General features: G+C 51.8%; 1 protein-coding gene across 2 annotated transcripts; it reads right to left on the reverse strand.

Annotated features, from left to right (window-relative positions):
* Positions 1-245: 245 nt before the first annotated feature.
* PODNL1 (podocan like 1) lies at positions 246-5,452 on the reverse strand. Of its 2 annotated transcripts, XM_027084970.1 has the most exons (9): positions 4,825-5,154; positions 4,236-4,329; positions 3,892-3,956; positions 3,624-3,733; positions 3,221-3,377; positions 2,843-2,958; positions 1,736-2,393; positions 895-1,043; positions 246-772 (listed from the first exon to the last, which is right to left on the reverse strand). In XM_027084970.1, the coding sequence occupies exons 1-9, from the start codon at positions 5,101-5,103 to the stop codon at positions 622-624; spliced, it is 1,779 nt and encodes a 592-aa protein (XP_026940771.1). In that variant the 5' UTR covers positions 5,104-5,154; the 3' UTR covers positions 246-621. The 2 variants fall into 2 exon arrangements, with proteins under 2 accessions (XP_026940771.1, XP_026940770.1); XM_027084969.1 differs by lacking the exon at positions 246-772 and adding an exon at positions 5,181-5,452 and having other exon boundaries at positions 925-2,393; positions 4,825-5,049.
* Between the last annotated feature and the right edge of the window lie 13,751 nt (positions 5,453-19,203).

Here is a 19,203-nt window from a genome sequence, read left to right on the forward strand (position 1 = left end):
CGTGTGGTCAGGTCATACGTGGTGGTGCCTGGTGACCCGTGTGTGTCTCAGGGCCTTGACAGCCAGCCCTGCCGCTCACTGGCCACAGGACCTGGGCCAAATTGCCTGACCCACTTAGCATCCCAGAGCTTCAGCTGCTTCTGCTGGACGCAGGGAAGACGAGAGCCCCTCCCACAAGCTGAAGGGCACCTGGCGGGTGGTGGACACTTGAAAGGGCTAGGCTTTCTGTGTGGCGTGTGGGATCTTAGTTCCCCATCCAGGGATCGAACCTGCGCCCCCTGCAGTGGAAGCACGGAGTCTTAACCACTGGATGACGAGGGAGGTCCCGGGCTAGGCTTTATTGTTGCTGTGTCCATCTGCACGGGCAGTGGGGGAGTGTCCAGCAGGGTCGGAGTTGCCTGCACACCCAGTGTGCGAGCTGCACGCTTCAGTCTCTCCCTGGGCTCCCTGTGTGTCGAGGTGGCACCCCTGTCCCAGCATCCTGGCCAGCGTGGGTTAGGCGGGCCCAGCTCTCCAGGCCTGAGAGAGCCAGCTCGAGGCCCCAGGTTGGGCGCTGTCTCCTTAGTCCACAGCCCAGCAGAGCCCCAGGTGTCTGGGCTGCTCTACTGCGCCCCTCCAGGCTCAGGGGCCCTCTGCCCGTGGCCGACGTGGGGCTGTGGGTGGCAGCTGGACCAGGACTGGCTCAGGGTTACCCGTTGTGTCCACCACGCGAAGGTGCGGGAGGCCCAGGAAGGCCTCGGGCGCTATGCTGGTCACGTGAAGCCTGTTGGCCCTGGACCGAGAGGTGGGCGTGAGGGCGTTTTTGAGGGGAGGTGCCCCCCCAGGCCTGCTCACGTCCCCCACAGCCCTCCCTTATCCACCTGGAGCCCCCTGGCCCTGCCACCCTCAGGGCACCTGAGGAAGAGGGCACGTAGGCGGGGCGTGCTGAGGAAGGCTTCGGGGCCCACGTGGCTGATGCGGTTGCCCTGCAGGTGCAGCTCCTCGAGGGCCTCAGGCAGGTCGGGGGGCACGAAGGACAGCTCGTTGTGGCTGAGGTCCAGCACCTGGGCAGGCGGGCAGAGATGGCGCCGTGGCGGCCCCAGGCCCCGGGCCACCCGTTTAGCCAAGCCCCAAACTGCTCTCCTCCCAGCCCGGTCCTTCTGCCCCCTCCCTCAGCTACTTTGTGACTGCCAAATCCTGCCCTCAACAGAGGTAAACTGAGTCCCCTCTGGGGCAGGCCCTGTTCTAGGCGGTGGGGGCCCAGACAGGCAGGGTCCCTGCCTGCTGTGGGAACCGTTGGTTCAGTTAATCCCTCGCAAAGATGGCCCTTCCTTTACCTCCTCGTGCCCTTCTGACTGTTTGCTTATGGTTCTTGCTGACTGCTCTCTCCCTAACTAGGATGTCTGTGCCAGGGGCCAGGAGCTGTGTCCTCTGTGCCCAGTGGCATCTCCAGGGCCTAGAGTAGCGCCCGGCACCCACAGATGGCCTGAATTCTGGGGCATCAACAGCACTCAGAAGGAGCTAGAGGCTGGGGAGGTGGAGGGGTGGTCGTGGAGGACCAGGTGGCAGGGGCAGCACAGACAAAGGCCTGGGGGCCGGATCTGTCTTATCCACCCCAGGGCTGGCCTGCAGTGGGAGCTCTCTTTGTGGCATCTCAGAGCCTTGCAGGGGAGTTGCTGGGCAGGCCGGCCGGGGAGTGGAGGGGCTGTGGGGACACCTGCGGGCATTCAGTGTGGCCAAGCAGCCCACCCCTGACCTGGAGGGCCTGCAGCTCATGCCAGGTGCCAGGCCCGATGTCACCCACACGCAGCCGGTTATGCGCCAGGCAGAGCTCCTGAAGCTGGTCCAGGCCGGCCAGCGGCTCAGGCTCGAGGGCCCGCAGCTGGTTTCGCTGCAGCCGCAGGGTGCGCAGGCTGGCGGGCAGGCCAGAGGGCAGCAGGGTCAGCTGGTTGCCGGCCAGATCGAGGCTGCGCAGGGCCCGCAGCCGGCGGAAGGCCCGGCGGTGCACACAGGCGCTGGCCAGGCGGTTATAGGCCAGGTTGAGCTCAGCCAGGCTGGGCGTGGCGGCCAGATCGCGGGCACCCAGCGTGGTCACGCGGTTGTGGGGCAGCACCAGGGCCCGCAGGCGGCGGGGCAGCGCCTGGGGCACGCGGTCCAACCCGTTGCCGTAGAGATGCAGCGTGTGCAGGCCCCGCAGCGGCCGCAGTGCCCCGGCCGGCAGCCCCGCCGCCCCCAGCTGGTTGTGCTGCAGCAGCAGGTAGCGCAGCCCTCGCAGGCCGCGCAGCCGGGCAGCCTCCACCCAGCGGATGCGGTTGCGGCCCAGGTGCAGCACGGCCAGGGTGTGCGGCAGGCCGGCGGGCACCGTGGCCAGCTGGTTGTGGGACAGGTCCAGGTACTCGAGGCCGTGCAGCTTGCTGGCAGGAGAGAGAGGGTTGGCGTCGGGCTGGGCGCCCAGAGTGGGGGGTGTTGAGGGCTGGTCCCGAGAGACGTAAGCTGGAGATTCCAACTTGGGGGTGATGATTTGAGAGATCTGGGTAGGAGGTAAACCTGGGGGTGATCAGGGCAGATTCCAGCCTGAGGGTTAAATGTAGGGGTGACCAGGACAGAGTTCTGGGTCTGAGATGTTCATGTGGCAGCCGTGTCGTTGGGTAGTAGGACTGAGGCCCAGGGTGTGGTTGGAGACAAGGATGCTGCCAGGTGCCTGGCTGAGCCTGGCCCATTGTAGGCGCTCACCAAGTGAGGCCTTGAGTTAAGAGTCATACAGAGGTGGGGGATGGAGGCCTGGGGCCCCCAGATGCTGAGTCCTCAGCCCCTACTGCCGGCACGAGGCCGCACCCCCGAACCCCCTGTCCCCAGGCCCCACCTGAACGTGGTGGCGTGCAGGCCGCTGTCCGTCAGCTGGTTGTGCTGAAGGTAGAGCTCCCGGAGGTGGGTCTGGCGACTCAGGGCTCCTCGGGGCACCTTGGAGATGAGGTTGTTCTGGGAAGGGAGCAGAGCATGAGACAGAGGGTCCGGGACAGAGGGCAGTGGGGAGCCACAGAGGGCTCTTGAGTAAGGGACCAGGAGCTCGCTTGAGCAAGGCTGCCCACAGAGAGCTTGTGAGCGACCAGTGCCAGTGGAAGGGACTCAGAGACATTTCTGACTACTGGAATAACAAGGAGGTGTCGGGGTGTCGCAGGAGAGAGGTGCAGGGAGCCCAGGGAGGTGGGGACCCGGGGATGGTGAGGGGAAGGAGGGGCACCTGCAGGTGGAGCCGCTCCAGCGAGGACGGCAGGCTGGGCGGCACATAGCTGAGCCGGTTGCTGGAGAGACTGAGGGTGACGACTGCCTGGGAGCCGTGGAAGGCGTCGGGCGGCAGGCCCGCATTGCTCAGCTGGTTGTTGTGGAGGTACACGGACCTGAGGGGAGCCAGGCTCCGGCCACCAGCCCCGCCCTGGCCTCCCCACCGCCCCGCACCCCAGCCACCTTCAGTGTGAGAGTGTGTGTGTGTGTGTGTGTGTGAGCGTACGTGGTCTCTGCTTCAGTCTTGAGTTCTCCAAACAGAGCATCCAGGGCCCTGTCTCCCCACCAGACCCCCCCCCAAGGTGGGGAGTGACCCCAGGCATATCTGAGACCCCTGGGGCCTGGGCTGGGCCAGGGGCTACCTGAGCGCAGGCTTCTCCCCAAAGGTGAGCGGGAAGATCTCCGTCACTTCGTTAGCAGCCAGATCAGCGACACGGAGGGAGCGGGGCAGAAACTGGGGGGCCACAGAGAGCTGTGGGAGTAGAGTTGCACTGGTCCTGTGGCCCCGCTCCTGCACCCCGCCGCCCGCTGTCCCATCTACCCTCTGCGCTATGGGACCCCAGCCCGGCTGCACCCCGTGTGTGTGTGTGTGTGTGTGTGTGTGTGTGTGTCTGTGTGAGGGGGGCTCACCTTGTTGTGGGCCACGTAGATGTGCTGCAGCTGCGTGAGGGACTCAAAGGCCTCGTCAGGCAGGCCTGTGAATGAGGCGGGCAGTGAGGGGACCGCTGGTGTGGGGTGGGGGCAGGGCGGAGTCTGTGCTCCCACCCAGCCAGGGACTGGCAGAGGCTCCTCCAGGCCCCGCCCCCCACATCCTCAAAAGCCACAGCCCCTGCCCCCCATCCCCTGAGCTTCCATCCTGCTCAGCAAAGGGCAGTGCTGGGAACAGCCGCAGACCTGCCCACAGACCGAGCTGGGGAGGGAGAGGGTGGCGGGGACCGTGGTGGGGAGGGGCCGCCTCCCATCGTCCCCCTCACCCTCGGAGGAGATGAGGTTGTTGTGGAGATTGAGGGTCCGCAAGCCGCTAAGGCGTGACAGCTCGTTGTAGGGGAGCTCCTGGAGCTGGTTGTTCTGTGGGGCAGGGAGCGGGGCACTCACACCCTGACCCCCGTGACCCTGGGCCCTGCTTCTCAGCTTCCCGTCAGCCTCAGCAGTGAGCTCTGACACCCCATCACCCTCTACTCGATCCCAAATGCCTTATTACCTCGGAACAACCCTGTAACCAAAAAGAGAGTGGCCCCCAGCGCCCCATGCACCCCTACAGTTGATCTCAAATGCCCCGCCACGCTGACCCCAAGCAACCCCGTAATCACCAGACGTTGACTTCCCCGACACCCCTAAACCCTCAGCCCCTCCCACTTCCAATATCTGTGCCCCCACCTCCTCTCACCGGACACACAGGGCCCTGCACCCTCTTCAAGGCCGACTCGCATCAGTGCCAAGACCCTCACGCCCAATGCCTCACCGCTGCACGTGGACCCCACACCCCATCACTCTCAACCCAACCACTCCCCAGGCTCCCCGCTTCCCCTGGGAGCTACCCTGCACCCCCACCCCAGGCCCCACCTGCAGGGAGAGGTGTTGAGCTGCCCTGGTGATGTTGTCCGGGAACACCCGAAGGTCCAGGCCGGCACAGTCCACTGTGTCAGCCCGGGGGCAGGAGCAGCGTGGGGGGCAGGCCCGGGGCGGGGGCTGCGAGCTCTCCCCCAGGTGGGGGAACGAGGCGTCCTCCATGCCGAGGGCGGGCGGGGGCCCAGGCAGCAGCAGGGGCAACAGCAGTAGGCTCAGCCACTGGGAGTTGAGGGACGGCTCAGGGTGTCCCCAGGCTGGGCACCGGGTCACCATGGCGACAGGAGCATCCCCGCATGGAGGGGGGCGGGCAGGCAGGCCCCACCCTCAGACCCTCCCCTGCCCCAACTTACCATAGCCAGCCCCAGGTCTGCCGTCTTGCCGGAACTGCTGACCAGGGTTCCCTAATGGAAAGCAGGCGGTCACCTCCTGGAGGTTCTGCTGTGGCCGCCACCGCCCCCCATCTCTTGGCGCTGGCCACTCTCCCCCCCGCCAGCCTGTTCTCCCAGGGGCTCAGGGGAGCTGGCCCACCCTTTCCCCGCCCTGCGGAGGGCAGGCAGGCACCGGATGGGGTGATGAGGACAGGCCAGCCTGTCCCCTCTGTCCCACCCACCTCCCCCCCATCCTCCGCGCCCCCCCCCCCCCCCCCCCCCCCCGCCCCCGCCGCCTCCCCAGCTCTGCTTGCGTAACCTCGGCCAGCCTGGGCCGGGCCACAGGAGCGAGGAATGTTTGGGGGAAAGCTGAGATTTGCCCTGTCTGGTATTTGGGCCAACCGCAGGAGTAGAGGTGGGGGCAGAGGAGTGGAGGATGCTTCAGGGCACAGGAGGGTCCCCAAGGAACCGGCGCTGGCAATGATGGGTCAGGGCAGGCCTGGGCTCAGCCTGCCAGTCCAGACACCGGTCTGTGGGCTCCCAGCCAGGTCTGCCATCTGGGCCCCTCCTCCCCCCACCCCCCCGCCAGCTGGCCTCACTGGCAGCCAGGCTCCCCCATCCCCAAATAGCCACAGCCGCCGCCCAAAAGGAAATTACACGTATTGAGGCACCAGCCTGGTGGTTAAGGATGTGCGCTCAGTGGCAGCCTGCCTGGGCTTGAACCTGGGCTCCGCCACCTCTCCAGGCCTTGGTTTCCCGCTCTGCAAAGTGGGGGAATAGTTGCCTCGCCTCCCGGGAGTGGTGTAAGGATTAAATGAAATCATGCATAAGAAGGGGGTGAGGGCTTCCCTGGTGGCGCAGTGGTTGAGAGTCCGCCTGCCGATGCAGGGGACGCGGGTTCGTGCCCCGGTCCGGGAAGGTCCCACATGCCGCGGAGCGGCTGGGCCCGTGAGCCACGGCCGCTGAGCCTGTGCGTCTGGAGCCTGTGCTCCGCGACGGGAGAGGCCACAGCAGTGAGAGGCCCGCGTACTGCAAAAAAAAAAAGAAGGGGGTGAGACGGTGCCCAGCACATGCCAGGCCCTCAACCGCAGAGCGGAAGTGTGTGCTGAGGGGTGAGGAAGCCCGTCTCTGCCCCAGGTCCGATCCCCCGAGACACGCCACTTACCCGTGAGACTTCAGAGAAGTCATTTTCCTGTCAACCCTCAGCTTTCCAATGCATAAAATGCAGCTGACAGAAGACCCTCTCCTCAAAAGGCGGTCACAAGGCAAAGGCAGGTAGTGGGCCGAAAGTTCCCAGCACAGCATCTGCCCCACAAGTGCTCAGCTTGGGTTGGAGTGGCTGATGGGCTGCTCAGAGGGCATGAAGGAGATTGGGGTCTCTCAGAAACAGATTGAGATGAGGACTGAGTGTATTTGTCTGGGAGACAGCAGCTGTAGGGGAGCAGGGATGTGGCAGAGAGAAGGAAGGGAACAGTCATGAATCGATGCGTTATCACTGGGGTAATCAACTTGCCTGGAACTTGCCAACTTTAGCTCTCAAAATCCTGCATCTGGGGAACCCTCAGTCCTGGTCACATTGGGATAGTTTGGTCACTCTTGTAATTAAGCAAATTCCCACTATAGGCATCTGGGGCTCAGTCTCGCTGGGGAACCCTGGGGGATCAGAGTCATCTCACCCGAGGGGTGAGAGAGCTGGGGTATTGATCCTCCAACTCCCTCCATCAGTCACTGGTTGAGAGCTGCCCCAAAGGTATCTGAATTCCCTGGCAGTTTGGGTAGAGTAGACTCCATCCCTAAAAGATATTACATGCCTGCTGGTGAGGCCAGAGGGGGGCATGGTAGGCCCCAGACAGCACCAACTACAGGGGGCTTGTGGGGGGGGTCAAGCCATGGGGTGATGGAAGTGAAGTATATCAGGTGGGAAGGAAGAAGGGACTAAGATGTGGAAGAATGATGGAGACAGAGGGTGTCTGTATTATTAATCCCTCTTCCACAGAGGAGGAAACTTGGACCCAAAAATGTACTCATTTGACCACGTTTCCCAGGACTGTGTGGCCTCAGGAGAGGGGTCCCTCAGGGCTAGGACAGAAGACGTGTGTTAGCTTTGACCAGAAGAGAACAATGGGCCCACTCCAGGCTCTCCCTGTGGGACTGACCACTGCTAGCTTGGACATTGTGTAGAAGACCCCTTAGTCTCCCTAGCCGCGTAATGCGGCCAGCCCCACAGAGTTACTGAACTACTGCACTGATCCTAGCCCCAGGGAAGTGGCAATGAGAAACAAGCTGTGTGAGTTTCTGGCAGGCCTCTTAAAGTTGCGAAGGGTAGAGAATCGAAGCCAAACTAACTAATACAAACAAGGGTACTTATTAACTCATGAATGGAAAGGTTGAGGGGCTGTCCTTCAGGCATAGCTGGATCCAGGGACTGGATGACACCTTAAGGATGGAGTCTCTGTCTACCTCTCAGCTCTACTGGCAGGATTCTCTGTGCAGTGCCAAGATAGCTCCAGCTTTAGTCCTGCTGAAAGCCCCAAGGTTATATGTCATTGGCTTAGCTCTGGCCACATGTCCATCTGGAATCAGTCCCTGTGGCCACAGAGAGATGGAATGTGCTGATTGGCTAGGAACGTAATCACCACTCTTGTAAATGACCCACTGGCCTTATCTTCCTGCAACAAACTCCCTTCTCTACACTCTGCAGTGCCCAGCCCAGTCCAGCCCAGCCCAGCTCTGCCCAGCCCAGCTCAGTCCTCCACTGCCCTGCCCTGCCCAGGAGGGAGTTCTGCAGGGACAGCAAAGGAGTATGGTCCACCAATGTAGAGCCTGGCAGAATCAGCATTTAGTACACCTTTATGAAATACATGCAGAATTGTGTCTGTATGTGTGGGGAAGTTTGCATGGGGAAGGGCTGTTGGTGTCTCTTGGTTTCCCTGAGGCTCTGATCTCAGAGTAGGGATGACTGTGGAGTCAGCGGGTTGCAGTAACACCGTGGGAAGCTAGTGCAGCAATCTGGTCTTATTTTGGTTGGTGGGAAGAAGAGGCAGGGTTGATGTAGGAGGGAGCAAGAAGCTGATGGAAAATGTAGTTTTTTCCCAATTAGAAGAGGAAAGGAGGGGTCTTAAGTCAGTAGCAGTTAATGATCCCAAGGCACACCTTGGGCCTGCCCCTCCTCATCCTATGATGGCATCCAGCCTTGAGACACAGGCTAAGGTCAAATTCCTCAGTCAGCCTTCATCGGGCTGATAAGCCCCTCAGGATCTGGACCCAGTCCATAAAATTACTGATACTTAGACAGGCATATGGCTGTCTAGAATAAAGAACTACATTTCCTAGGCTCCCTTGCAGGTGGATGTGGCCATATGTAAGCAGAAGTGGTATGTACAACTTTGAGGAAAGGGGGGTGCTTTTCTGTTTCCTACTGATGGAATGTAGATGTGATGGCTGGAACTCCATCAGCCATTTTGGGCCATGACATTGCCTTGGGACTAGAGGCCTTGAACGGTGGAGCAACAAGATAGCAGGAACCTGGGTCTCACATACCATGGAAGGCTGTGCTACCCATGGACTGACCGGTGTTTTGATCACCTCCTATTGACCCCGTTGGTGAAAGAGGAATCACATGCTCTAAATAGTACAAGATGGCCAAACACATGACACCTAATATGGATAGATGACATCATCTGATGATTAGTTAGTCACATTCACAGGCCAGAATTGGAGGAGGGCACTGAGCCACATGGTTGGGGGTACACTCAGCAGCTGAACCAAGAAGCAGGGGCTGTGGGAGATGGGCTTGGTGGTGACAAAAGGGAGGGGTGACCTCTGGTTCCCATCAGAGGATGTGATTGTCTTGTTTGAATAATTTCTCAGTCTGGCAGAGAGATGAAACCCATTAGGTCGAGGACCACATGGGGTGTGGCTGGTCTGGCTGATAGAGAAACAAGTCAGGTGGTTGGGGGTGGGGACGCATATCTGACAAAAGCAGGGAAACACAGTTAGACCTTTGAGGCCCTACGAGACTCAAAGATATCAAAGCAGCCCCTGGAATTTCAGGCTTTTCCAAACAACCAGCGCCAGTCATTTTGACCAGGCGTGAAAAAGAGGTATCTCTCTTGTTTAAGCCACCATTTCTGTCTCTTTTATTTCTTCTCTCCCCCACCACCCTTTTCTTTTCTTTTCTTTTTTCTCTTTTTTTTTTTTTTTTTGGCTGTGCCTGACTAGGGATTGAACCCACACTACCTGCAGTGGAAGCGCAGAGTCCTAACCACTGGCCCACCAGGGAATTCCCTCCCCTCCTCTCACCTCACTGTAGAGACACGGCATGGATTATATTCACCAAGGAGAAAGTCTAGAAGGAAAACAGAAGGGAGTCCAAGGGAGACCCCCGAGGGATGCTTATGCTTGAGGGGTGGGCAGAAGAGAAGCCCGCGATGGCCATGGAGAAGGAGGGTCAGAAAGGAACCTGAAAGTATCTGGTAAAACTACAGATGTACCTGCCACATACTCGCTGGTGATGGTTCAATGTGTGAAATATAAAATCATATGATAACATTGCATTGGGTCATGGGACCCCCCAGATTAAACATTCTTTCTGGGCACATCTGTGAGGATGTTTCCAGAGGAGCTTAGCATGGGTATCAGTGGACTCAGTAAACTCAGTGACCCTCCCCATTGTGCCTGGGCATCATCCAATCTACAGCAGCTCTGAACAGAATGAAAGACGGAGGAAGGAGGAACTCACCCCTTTTCTCTTGTCCTGCCTGCCTGCTTGAGCTGGGACATCGGTCTTCTCTTGCCCCAGGACTGGGATGTGCGCCATCGGCTCCCCTGGTTCTCAGGCCTCAGACTGGAATTATGCCACCAGCCTTCCCGGGTCCCCTGCTTCCAGACAGCAGCTTGTGGGGCTTCTCATCCTCCATAATCACTTAAGTCAATTCCTCGTGATAAATCTCCTTTCATTTATATAGATTTTATATAAATACATAAAAGGATACACATACATATATATGTAAAAGGATATATATAGCAACTGTATTATATATGTCCATATATACTATATATACACGTATTTTATATATATACGCACGCACATTTTATATATGTGTGTGTGTGTGTATATATATATATTTCCTTGAACTGCATGCGTCCACTTATACATGGATTTTTTTTCACTAAATTTGTGCTACAGTACCACACCATGGTGGGCTGAATCTGTAGATCTGGAAACTTGGATTTGAAGGGCCAACTGTAAACTTATACACGGATTCTTGACTATGCAGAGGGTCAGCGTCCAAACCCTCACACTGTTCAACGGTCAAATGTATATACGTGTATACTGGGCAGGCAAGATCATTCCACACAGCAAACAACCCCAACAGTTAGTGACTAACATCAGAGTCGGTCATCCCCACACCGCGATCTCGATAGATCAGCAGCAGGGGCCTCGGAGTCACAGTCACTCTGCGATCCAGTCCAACAGAGACCGCACTGCGTGGCTGGCGCAGTTGAAGAGAGAGACTCCCCAACACTTTTTCAGGGCTTCCACTCTGAAGGGCCCCTCTACCCTCCTGCTCACGTCTCATTGGCAAGGATTAGTCACGTGGTCCTGCGTGACCGCAAGGAAGGGAGAAATCGACGAGGGGCTGGACGGGGCACCGGGCTGGCGAAGAGAAGCAAGTGGAATATTAGGAATATTACCCTCTCTGCGACACCCAAGGACCAGCCATCTCTTCTTACACAGCCCCAACACGTAGGCACAGGGACGTTCCCTGCAGGCGCGTTAACTGGAATAAGAATTCTCTCTTGCTCTCCATCTCACAAGGCTGGCAACTTCATTTCCGCAGAGAACCCCCCCCCCCCAACCAAATCCCCTGATCAGAAGCAATTTTTTTGACTCTGTTTCCTCTTCCCTGCCTTATTTTTCTTCCTGGCATTTCTCACATCCTAATTTATATTTCTGCCCACTGGTCCCCACCTGAATATTAGCTGCATGGAGGTGGGCACCAATGTCTCCCCAAACCTAGAACAGTGCGTCTTGAGTGCCAGGTGATCCATGAACATGTGTTGTGTGAGCGAGTGAGAAAAATCCCGTAGGAGGGGAATAGATAAACAGACAAAAAAAAAAATGTCCTATTAAAATAATAGACAGCAAGATCTAGGACGCACAAGGGACTCTACACATATTGTATTCATTTCCTGTGGCCATTGTAACCCATGACCACAAACTGGATGGCTTTAAACAACATCAACAGATTCGTTTCAGAAGTCCAAATTATTTATTTGGACTTGTGGAGGCTAGAAGTCCAAAGTCGAGGTGTTGGCAGGGTTGGTTCCGTTCGGAGACTACTTTGTCTCTCTTCCAGTTTCTAGTGGTTGCTGGCAATCCTTGCTGTTCCTGAGTTTGTAGCTGCATCACGCAAATCTCTGCCTCAGTTTCCACGTGGCCTTTTCTTCTCTCTGTGTGTGTGTCTGTGTTTCTCCTCTTCTGTCTCTTTTAAGGACGCCGGTCATTGGATTTAGGGCACACCTGGTTAATCCAGGATAATCTCACAATCCTTCATTTAAGTATATCTTTTTTTCCCAATAAGGTCATACTCACATGTTCTGGGGGTTAGGACGTCAGCACATCTTTTTGTGGATCACCATTCAAACCACTATATGGATTAGTGTGAGTTGAGCTAATCTCGTGAAGAAAAAAAAAAGTTGCAGAGCCAGGCTAACAATAGCGATCATTTTCATAAACTAAACATTTTCATAAGTTGGCTGTCTCTGAGGGGAGAACTGGGTGGCAGTGCTGAGAGGAGAGGGGGCTTGCCACCAAATATCCTTGTATATCTGTTGAATAAAAAATTTGATTGAGATATAGATGACATACAATAAAAATGAAAATATTTAAAGCATACATGAGTCAAAACTCATTTCTGCCACTGGAGACTATCATACTAAGTGAAGTAAGTCAGAAAGAGAAAGACAGATGCCATATGATATCACTTATGTGTGGAATCTAAAATACGACACAAATGAACCTATCTATGAAACACAAACAGACTCACAGACATAGAGAACAGACTGGTGGTTGCCAAAGGGGAGGGGGTTGGAGGAGGGATGGAATGGAGGCTGGGGTTAGCAGATGGAAGCTTTTATATAGAATGGATAAGCAACAAGGTCCTCCTGTAGAGCACAGAGAACTATATTCAATATCCTGTGATAAACTATAATAAAAAAGAATATTTTAAAAAAGAATGTGTATATATGTATAACTAAATCACTTTGCTGTACAGCAGTAATTAACACAACATTGTAAATCAAATATACTTCAATTCAAAAAAAACTCATCATTTCAAAACTCAACATGGATGCACCTGTGATGAAACCATCACCATGGTTTAGTGAACGTTTCCATCACCCCCAAAAGTATCTTCATGCCCCTTTGTCAGCCTTCTCTCCCTCCCTCCCTTTACTCCCCACCCCAGGCAACCACTGGTCTGCTGTCACCATAGATTAGGCTGCAATTTCTAGAAATTAATATAAATGGAATCATAGAGTGTGTACTTTTTGTTGTCTGACTTCTTCCATTTGGTAGCAAGGTTTATCCATGTTGTCAAATGTAACCATAGTGGTTTTTTTAAAATTATCTTTATTTTTTAAATTAAGATATAATTGACGTAAAACATAGTTTTACGTGTACCATCATTCGTTCTTTTCTATTACTTGATAGTATCCAGTGAATGGATAGACCAACTTTTTTTAATCACATGTTGATGGACTTTTGGCTTGTTTCCCATTTTTGGATGATACAAATAAGGCTGCTGTGGACAGTCATATATGAATCTTTGAATAAACATATGTCTTTAAAAATATTTATTTATTTGGCTGTGCCAGGCCTTAGTTGCAGCACGCGAGATCTTCGTTGCAGCATGCAGGATCTTTAGTTGCAGCATGTGGAATCTAGTTCCCTGACCAGGGATGGAACCTGGGCCCCCTGCATTGGGAGCACAGAGTCTTAGCCACTGGACTACCAGGGAAGTCCCAAACATATGTCTTTTAGAAACTTTGGTAAATATGTAGGAGTGAAGTGGCTGGATTGTATGGTAAGTGTACATTTAACTTTTTAAGAAACTGCCAAACTGTCTTCCAAAGTGGTTGTGTCATTTTCCACTCCCACCAGCAGTCTAAGAGAGTCCTAGTTCCTCCACATCCTTGCCAACACTTAGTGTAGTCAGTCTGTTTCATTTTAGCCATTTTAGTGAATGTGTAGTGGTACATCATTGTGACTTTATTTGCTTTCCCTTAATGACTAATAATGTTGAGTAACTTTTTATGTGCTTACTGCCCATTCTATGTCTTCCTCCTGCTGAATTTTCAATCGTGTGAATATAATACTTATTAAAAATCAAATGATTGCACCCATTAAGTTGGCTTGGATCAAACAAACAAACCAGAAGATAGCAAGTGTTGACGAGGTTGTAGAGAAATTGCAACACTTGAGCACTGGGAGGAATGTAAAATGGTACAGCTGCTGTGGAAAACAGTATGGCAGTTCCTCAAAAAATTAAACATAAAATTATGTTCCAGCAATTCCACTTTTGGCTATACACCAAAACAAAAAACAAACAAAACAAAAAAAACCAAAACAGGGAATCGAACAGATATTTGCACACCATGTTCATAACACCACTATTCACAATAGTCAAGTGTCCATCGGTGGCTGAATGGATAAACAAAATGTGATATATTCACACAATGAAATATTACTCAGCCCTAGAAAGGAAGGAAATTCTGACACATGCTACAACATGGATGAACTAGAGGACATTATGTTAAGTGAAATAGGCCAGTGACAAAAGAACAAATACTTTATGATTCCATTCATTTGAGGTCCTTAGAGTTTCAAATTCATAGAGACAGAAAGTAGAACAGTGGTGGCCAGGGGCTGGGGAAGGGGGAATGGGAAGAGATGTTTAGTAAGGACAGAGGTACTGTTTGGAGGGATGAAAAAGTTCTCGAGATGGAGGTAGTGATGGTTGCACAATGATATGAATTTACTTAATGCCACTGAATTGTACACCTAAAAATGGCTAAGATGGTAAATTTTTTTTTTGCGGTACGCGGGCCTCTCACTGTTGTGGCCTCTCCCGTTGCGGAGCACAGGCTCCGGACGCGCAGGCTCAGTGGCCATGGCTCACGGGCCTAGCCGCTCTGCGGCATGTGGGATCTTCCTGGACCGGGGCACGAACCCGTGTCCCCTGCATCGGCAGGCAGACTCTCAACCACTGCGCCACCAGGGAAGCCGTAAGATGGTAGATTTTATGTTATATACATTTTACCACAATTTTTAAATGTGATAAAATTTTTTTTTACTACAAATAGGCAAGCTTAAGTGGTGGTTTCTTTAATAAATTGTACTTGTTACAAATATGTGTGTAATATATATGCATACACATACACATACAATTTAAGTACAGACCTCCCTGACAGTCCGGTGGTTAAGACTCTGCACTTCCAGTGCAGGGGGTACGGGTTTGATCCCTGATTGGGGAACTAAGATCCCACATACTGCGTGGTGTGGCCAAAAAGTTAAAAAAAAAAAAACAACTTAAATACAATGAAACGAATGTATTTATATATGTATATATAAAAAACTTAAGTACACTGGAATACAAAATGTATATGAAATGTGTATATACTATATACAATATGTATACAAATTGCGTATATTTATTAAAAAGAAATGTTTTGTACATATTGTATTAGTTTGCATACAGGTTTGGCCACAGTAATTAATAGTGGCTTCATGAGGGCATCTTGTATCCTTCTTCTGATCCCATGCTTGCCACCACCCCAGCAGGTGGACCCCTCCTCGGAAGCTACCATGTTTTTCTGTAGGTTCTACACATTCAGTAGAATCTACATATCTTAAATGTGTGTCAACCACAAGTCCACGGAAGCAGTAACAATGCCATTGTGGGAGAAGGAAACACAGAGAGGGCACCAAGCTTGGGGGAGGAGGCTTCCTAAGGGAGGTCACACCTTTTTATAACTAGAATACGGATACCTTTCTTGATTGGGATACTCCCAGCAGGGATGAATGACACATCAGTGCTGTGTTTCTGACCTGGTAAAGGACACGTCTGAAGAAGTCTGACTATGTCAAGTGTTGCTGCAGATGTAGAGCAACTGGAATGCTCATACATTGTTGCTACAGGTGTAGATTGGCACAACCACTTTGGAGAAACAATTTGACACATACTAGTAACTCCACTCCAATGTATGCGCCTCAGATAAAGTCTTGCACAGGTTCCCTGGGAACCCTGTGTACAAAAAGGCTCATAGAAGCACTGATCATGATAGCCCTCAAACTGGAAATAGCTGCACTTTCCACCAGCAGGACTATGAGTAAATCAATCATGGGGCATTTACTATATGGTAGTGAAAATAAATGCATCCCCAACTACTCACAATATGGATGAATCATAAGAGCATATTGTCGAGTGAAAAGAGCAAGTCATAGGAGACCCCCACCATTATGAATCCATTTATATAAAAGTACAAAACAGGCAAAACAAATAATATATTATTTAGGGATATAAACATATGAGAGTGATAGAACAAAATTCCAGAATATTGTTACCTTGAGGAGGAATAAAGATAATGGAATCTTCAAGGATATTGGTAAAATTTTTATTCTTATACAAGGCATATACATGTATTTAAAATTATTATTTTGTATATTCAATATCTGATAATTCACATTTATCAACATTTGATAAGATGACTATGGCAGATTGTAATTTCCAAAGGTGGCCGTAACAATAACTCAAATGCCATGTGCTTTTAAAAAATATATTAATACTTTAGGGCTTCCCTGGTGGCGCAGTGGTTGGGAGTCCGCCTGCCGATGCAGGGGACACGGGTTCGTGCCCCGGTCCGGGAAGATCCCACATGCCGCGGAGCGGCTGGGCCCGTGAGCCATGGCCGCTGAGCCTGCGCATCCGGAGCCTGTGCTCCGCAACGGGAGAGGCCACAACAGTGAGAGGCCTGTGTACCGCAAAAAAAAAAACACACACAAAAAAAACCTTTACTGCATAGTTATTTAAATTTTGGGACCACATGATTTTCTTACAATATGTCCTTCCATTCCCCCATTAAGAGGTGGATTCTATGTCCCATCCCCTTGAATCTGGGTGAACCTTCGTGACTAATGCAATCAATAGAGTTTGGTAGATGTTATACAATGCCACTTCTGAGCCTAGATCATGAAAGGTGATACAGATTGCTTCTAGTTCTCTCTCATAGGACTTGCCCTTGGAACCCCTCCACCATGCTGTGAGGAAGCCCAAGACACTTGGACAGACCACTCTGCTCTGTCCTGGCTGACAGACAGCATTTGCTGACAGACAGCATGAGGCATGAGAAAGCCTTCAAGGTGACTCCGGCCCCAGGTACCATCTGACTGCATGAGCGACCTCAAGTGAGAACTGCCCAGCTGAGCCCAACCGACACTTAGGACTGAGAGATAATAATACTAAATGATCATTGTAATTTTATACCACTGTTTTTGGTGTCGTTTATTATACAACAATGGGTAACGGATACAAGGTCTCTTCCATTGGGGCAGGTGGGGCTCTGGAAAGGGGATGAGGGAGACTCCCTGTCTGGTTTCCTTCATCTTGCTTAAGGAAGTCACTGACTTAACTCCCTTCTCGCCTCCACCCCAATATCCAATCCATGAGCATCGCCCCTCATCTCTGCATATGACCACTTTTCTCTTTCTGCTACTACCATCTGAATTCAAGACACCATCACAGCCATAATGACCTTTCCCCCTTTAAAAACTTTTAAACTCCTTAAAAACATTTTATTTTGAAGAATTTTTTGATTTACAGGTCTGTGCTATGGACTGTGCTTGTGTCCCCCTGAAATTCAAATGTTGAAGCCCTAACCCCCCACAATTTGATGGTATTAGGAGTTGGGGCCTTTGCGAGATAATTAGGTTAAGCAGGTGGAGCCTTTATGAATGGAATCAGTGCCCGTATAAGGGAGCTTTCGAGCTCTCTGTCTGCCTCTCTCTCTCTCTCTCTCTCTCTATGTCTCTCTCTCTGCCATATGAGGGTACAGCAAGGAGGCACTGTCTACAATCCAGGAAGTGGACTCTCACCAGACACCAGATTTGCCAGTGCCTTGATCTTGGACTTTTCAGCCTCCAGAACTGTGAGAAATAAATGTTTGTTGTAAGTCTACCCAGTCTATAGTATTTTTGTTATAGCAGCTCGAACAGACTAAGATAATTGCAGATAATTTGTACAAAGAATTCTTGTCTACCCTTCACCCAAGTGCCCCAAATGTTAACATCTTGCCTAGCCATGGCACATTTGTCACAACTAAGAGATTAACCATTGTTGGTATAATACTATTCACTAAACTGCAGGCTTAATATGAATTTCCCCAAAAAAGAACACTCTGATGTCCTTTTTTTTTTTTTTTTTTTTGCGGGCCACTCACTGTTGTGGCCTCTCCCGTTGTGGAGCACAGGCTCCAGACGCACAGGCTCAGCGGCCATGGCTCACGGGCCCAGCCACTCCACGGCATGTGGGATCCTCCCGGACCAGGGCACGAACCCGTGTCCCCTGCATCGGCAGGCGGACTCTCAACCACTGCACCACCAGGGAAGCCCTGATGTCCTTTTTTGGTTCAGGATCCCATCTAGGACATCAAATTTCATTTGGTTATCATGTCTTCTTAGACTCCTCTAAACTGTGCCAGTTTCTTGGTCATGCTTTCTCATGACCTTAACACTTTTGAAGTATACTGGTCAGGACTTTTGTAGAATGTCCTGTCCCTCCATTTGGGACAATCACTTGATGTTTCCTCATTAGATGGAGGTTATGGGTTTTGGAGACGATGCCAGAGAGGTGCGAGTGTCATCACATCACATCAAGAGCCCGTGACATGCACATGACTTATCACTATTGATGGTAAACTTGATCACTTGATTGAGGTGGTATCTGCCAGGTTTCTTCAGTGCCAGTTTACTTGTCCCCTTTCCATTCTTTCTTCCTCATAAGTGAGTCACTAAATCCAGCCTACACCCAACGAGGGGAATTAAGCTCCACCTCCTGGAGGGAGGCACATCAAATAATTTGTGGACATATATTTAAAAACTGCCAGTACTGAATAAATATTTTAGGAGAGATACCTTTAGGGTAGGCAAAAGTCCTATTTCTCCTTCAAGTTTCATCCATGAATTTTAGCATCCATTGGTAGATCTTGCTTGCTGCAATGATTACTGTGGTAATTGTGTGATGATGATTTTCTATTTCCCTCCCTCATTCCTTCTACCTTTATTATTTTTATTTATTTGCTTGTTTATTTATTTCTCTGCGTCAGGTCTTAGTTGCGGGGTCTTCGTTGCAGCACGCAGGATCTTTCATTGTGGAACGCAGGCTCTTCGTTGTGGTGCGCAGGCTTCTCTCTAGTTGTGGTGCACAGGCTCTAGAGCATGCAGGTTCAATAGTTGCAGAGCGCGAGGGCTCAGTAGTTGCAGAGTGCCAGGGCTCTCTAGTTGTGGCGCATGGGCTCTAGAGCAGGCAGGCTTAGTTGCCCCATGGCATGTGGGATCTTAGTTCCCCCAAGAGGGGTCGAACCTGTGTCCACTGCATTGGAAGGCAGATTCTTAACCACTGGACCACCAGGGATGTCCCCTACTTTTATTATTATTCCCTCAGCTTCTATAAGGAAGATTGGTGCCTTCCCCCCCCCCAATTATTTATTCAATCATTTATTTATACCAGTATGGACTCATGGGTATTTAATTCTTTGGATCACAATGATCTTTTAAAGTTCATCTCAGATTCCATCATCTTCTATTAAAAACCTTCCAGAGACTTCCTTTTATGCCTTCCCTCTTCCTTAAGAGTGAAATCCAGGTGTCTTTCTTACCTACAAGCCTCATACACTCCCTACCTGCTTCCTGGTCCTTGTCTGTTTTCCTTTCTTACTTTCTTCC

The sequence above is a fragment of the Aethalodelphis obliquidens genome, unplaced genomic scaffold (assembly GCF_003676395.1).
Source record: "Aethalodelphis obliquidens isolate GAN/ISIS:26980383/991018 unplaced genomic scaffold, ASM367639v1 scaffold53, whole genome shotgun sequence".
In the NCBI taxonomy this organism is placed as follows: Eukaryota; Metazoa; Chordata; class Mammalia; order Artiodactyla; family Delphinidae; genus Aethalodelphis; species Aethalodelphis obliquidens.

Bases quoted from the DNA above. Each gene is read 5' to 3' on its own strand.
- PODNL1 (XM_027084970.1), bottom strand. From the start codon at position 5,103: ATGGTGACCCGGTGCCCAGCCTGGGGACACCCTGAGCCGTCCCTCAAC. The intron at 2,959-3,220 runs GTGCCCCTCCTT...CTCCCTTCCCAG, and splicing joins TGGAGCGGCTCCACCTGCAG to AACAACCTCATCTCCAAGGT. The intron at 773-894 runs GTGCCCTGAGGG...CTCTCGGTCCAG, and splicing joins CTACGTGCCCTCTTCCTCAG to GGCCAACAGGCTTCACGTGA.